We start from the raw sequence: 4049 nt of genomic DNA, 5'->3' as shown, positions 1-4049 counted from the left end.
AGAATTTATTAAAATGGCACTATCAATTACTTAATATGCACGGAGATGGATAAGTGATCTTCAGACAATAAGATGTCATTATCTTCTTCTATGACAGTCAAAGCATTCATTTATTCAAAGTCATGGTGAGTAGCAATCCTCTCCTAACACTGCGACTGATAATAAATAACATTTGAATCATTCGGTAGAGAAATGCTCCTACTTCTGTGAGTCAGTGACAATCACAGGCCCCCCATCCACTTTTCCTATATAAACTTAGTTTTTTACGTACTTTCTATTCCACTTTTAGTAAGCTTAATTAAGATCATGTACTGGTCTGTTTGGCTCTGTGTTGTAAGCTTGTTTATAGCAAGCATAACTCACTGGGTTTACAAATGGAGGAATCCTAAATGCAATGGCAAACTCCCTCCAGGTTCAATGGGATTCCCAATCATTGGAGAGACCATCCAGTTTTTCATCCCAAGCAAGTCCTTGGACGTTTCGAGTTTCATCAAGAAGAGGATGAAAAAGTAAGCAAGTATACAAATCATATGATTAAGATTAATTTGTTTTTAAACCTACAGTATACTGTTGGTACTGGTTATTAACAAAATTTATTATTTCTTTCTTTGTTTTATGTGTTTTAGATACGGTCCATTGTTCTGTACAAACTTGGCAGGACGACCGGTGGTGGTGTCATCGGACCCAGACTTCAACTACTATATATTCCAACAAGAAGGGAAGTTGGTGGAGTTATGGTACATGGACTCCATTGCAAAGCTTGTCGGCCTGGATACTTCACAGTCTATTGCTGCAACTGGTTATGTTCACAAGTATCTTAGGAACTTGGCGTTGGCTCATTTTGGTACCGAGGCCCTGAAAGGCAGACTCCTTTCCAAGGCTGAAGATATGATACGTACAAGGCTACATGATTGGTCCAAGTTGCCTGCCTTGGAATTCAAATCATGCGTTTCATCGGTAATTTATCAAGCTTTAATTCAACCACTTGTCTGATCTCCCTTTTTATTATAAAGTGGGAAAAACCCACTTTTCCCTCTTTTATAACCTCTCGCCTTATTAAGAGGATAGAAAAAGTGGCAAGTGATAATAGAATGTCAAAACTTTTGTATTTAATATATATGAACTATTTTTTTAACATATCTAATTATCACTTATAATTTAAATAATTAAAAATAATGAAAAATAATGAAAAAATAGCATTATTTTATATTAAAATAGATTGTTCATATTAAATAGTCATTGAGGTTATTAACAAGATTATGTGATAATATAAACCTAGCTAATTGAGCAAAAAACATCAATAATAATAAACTTTATGATAAAAAAAAAGTTGATTTTTTTTTTTAATATTTACTTGATTGATGGTTCTTACACAGATGATATTTGATTTTACTGCAACCATATTGTTTGGTTATGACTTCGAGATGAAGGGAGCACATTTTAGTGAAAAATTTACCAACATCATACATGTTCTTATGTCATTTCCTTTGAATATCCCGGGTACAACTTTCCATAAATGTCTAAAGGTAATTCTAAAACTCTTTTTCATTGTACTTTAAAACTTTTAAATTTATAATTTTTTTTTTGTATATTTAGTTTAATTAATTTCATATAAATTACATTTCAGGACCAAAAGGAGATAATGAAGTTGATTCATGATGCATTAAAAGAGAAAAAAGCTTCGCCTAAAACTCTTCAAGGGGATTTTCTTGATCAGATGATTGATGATATGAAGAAAGAAAAGTTCCTATCGGATGACTTTGTCGTTTTCGTTATGTTCGGGATTCTATTTGCTAGTTTTGAGACAATTTCCTCTACTTTAACCTTAGCTATTAAGTTACTCATAGAACACCCCTTAGTAATGCAACAACTAATTGTAAGTGATAATTATTTAACAATCTTTCAATCTTTCTGTTATCATGTTTTCATCGATAACCCTAGTGGACTCAAACCTTTTATTTAATTATATATATTGCAGGAGGAGCATGAGGCAATCCTTAAAAATAGGGAAGATTCAAATTCTGGAATTTCATGGAAGGAATATAAGTCAATGACTTTTACTCATCAAGTAAGTTGATAATTTTTTAGTACCCATACGCATAAGCTAATATAAATTTGTGCAAACTATTTGACCAAGTGAAAATATAGGTTATCAATGAAGTTCTTAGGTTAGGAAGTGTTGCTCCAGGGATTTTGAGAAGGGCAATAAAAGACATTCAAGTAAATGGTAAGTGTAAATATGAAATTTTATGGATTTAAAGTTGTATATTATATGATTTTTACCAAGAATATGCATGCATTTGAATTAAATGGATCCTATAAAATGTGCAGGATATACAATTCCAGCAGGCTGGACAATCATGGTTGTTCCTGCAGCTCTTCAACTAAACCCTGATACTTTTGTTGATCCCCTTACTTTCAATCCATGGCGGTGGAAGGTATATATTAATTTTTTCTTAATATATCATTTTTGATCTGTGGGGACGTTCCCTTGCTTTCAAACCAAAACGATGGAAGGTATATGATATATACAAATTTAATGAAGTGTTTAGGTGTCATTTGGATGCATTTCTAGTTTTCTGATTTTAGAAACCAAAAATAATTTTATTTATTAATTTTTTTAAAGTTTGAGGTAGCTTTTAAATAGTTATATATATATATATAATTTTTAAAGCAAGTTTCTACCATTTGTATAGAGTTCTTATTATTTTTTTACTTGTAAAAAAATAGAAGATGCATCAAAACACCGCCTTAGCTTTGTGTAGAATCTGAAATTGCTTAGGATGTGAAAAGACTATTTAAAATGTGCACATACGTTTTAAAGTTGTAAAGTGAATTTGGTAAAATTAGATAATATCTAAAATACGACGATGATAATATTTATTTATTTTGTTTTCCTTTTCAAAAGGATATGGGAGTTGGTGTTGTAGCAAAGAATTTCATACCATTTGGAGGTGGATCAAGATTATGCATAGGAGCAGAGTTTGCTAAGGTTCTAATGACAACATTTTTCCATGTTTTGGTCACTAATTACAGGTAATATTTTCATTTTAATTTGATGCATATATTCCATGCATGACATGAATAGAATGAAATTGACTGCTTAGAATCTCAAATTGGAAAGGTTGACGAAGATCAAAGGAGGACAGATAGCTCGATCTCCAGTTTTAACATTTGGAAATGGTTTACATATCAACATTTCAAAAAAGCATGGATGATGGTAACAAGCATAGATGAGACTCAAATATAAGTTTGATATAATTATCTATACTATATATCAAAATCATATATAAGACTATAGATGTACAAGGTTCTCTTGAAACCTTTATGGTATTGGTTTGCAATAGATGTATAAGGTTCTTATGGTATTGGTTTGCTATAGATGTACAAGGTTCTCTTGGAACCTTTATGGTATTGGTTTACAAGTTTCTAATATATATATACAAATATGGTCTTTCTCTTGTAAATTTTTCCTCAATCATGAATAAAAGAGTGAATTATATATATAAATATGGTCTTTATGAATATGGTCTTTCTCTTGTAGACTTTTCCTTAATCATATATGAATCAAAGAGTGAATTAATTAAGTATTGTTGAATTATCATGGCCTCTTGTCAAATGAAACTTTGGTATCATGTTGCCATGATCTCTTGTCAAACTCTAATATCATGTTAAACTACCAAATTTTCTAAAAGTTTAAACTTACAAGATTTAGACTTACAATATATATCATGCTCTTTAACAAGTATAATTAGGAATTTTTAGCTCCCTAATCCATATTTAATTTTTTTTATAAATAATATTTATGAATAAAATATTAGTTAGAATAATTATTTCTTATTTCTTATTGAAGGAAGCCTATATCCTTGTTTTTCTATCAATCACTAATTCAAATATTTTCCTCCAATTTGAGACTATGGTGTCATTGTAAATCGAAATTAGGTTGTAGTACTCCACTCTTACCAATTATGAATGTCATTGTTTTTTAAAGATTAACGCCATTTCCCCTTATAGTGGAAAAATTATTTCATCAAAATGATAATCCGCAA

General features: G+C 30.5%; 1 protein-coding gene across 1 annotated transcript; it reads left to right on the top strand.

Annotated features, from left to right (window-relative positions):
* Nucleotides 1-306: 306 nt before the first annotated feature.
* Nucleotides 307-3417, top strand: LOC117907730 (cytochrome P450 87A3-like). Its single transcript, XM_034821372.1, has 9 exons — nucleotides 307-509; nucleotides 627-957; nucleotides 1377-1526; nucleotides 1628-1876; nucleotides 1979-2068; nucleotides 2149-2227; nucleotides 2332-2438; nucleotides 2909-3036; nucleotides 3125-3417. The coding sequence occupies exons 1-9, from the start codon at nucleotides 307-309 to the stop codon at nucleotides 3216-3218; spliced, it is 1431 nt and encodes a 476-aa protein (XP_034677263.1). The 3' UTR covers nucleotides 3219-3417.
* Nucleotides 3418-4049: the final 632 nt, after the last annotated feature.

The sequence above is a fragment of the Vitis riparia genome, chromosome 18 (assembly GCF_004353265.1).
Source record: "Vitis riparia cultivar Riparia Gloire de Montpellier isolate 1030 chromosome 18, EGFV_Vit.rip_1.0, whole genome shotgun sequence".
Classification (NCBI taxonomy): domain Eukaryota; kingdom Viridiplantae; phylum Streptophyta; class Magnoliopsida; order Vitales; family Vitaceae; genus Vitis; species Vitis riparia.
This window is presented reverse-complemented; position numbering and strand designations above follow the sequence as displayed.

Excerpts from the sequence above, each read along its gene's own strand:
- LOC117907730 (XM_034821372.1), top strand. The coding sequence starts at position 307 with ATGTACTGGTCTGTTTGGCTCTGTGTTGTAAGCTTGTTTATAGCAAGC. Across the intron at positions 1,527-1,627 it reads CTTTCCATAAATGTCTAAAG|GACCAAAAGGAGATAATGAA; the intron begins GTAATTCTAAAA and ends ATTACATTTCAG. Across the intron at positions 2,069-2,148 it reads CAATGACTTTTACTCATCAA|GTTATCAATGAAGTTCTTAG; the intron begins GTAAGTTGATAA and ends GTGAAAATATAG.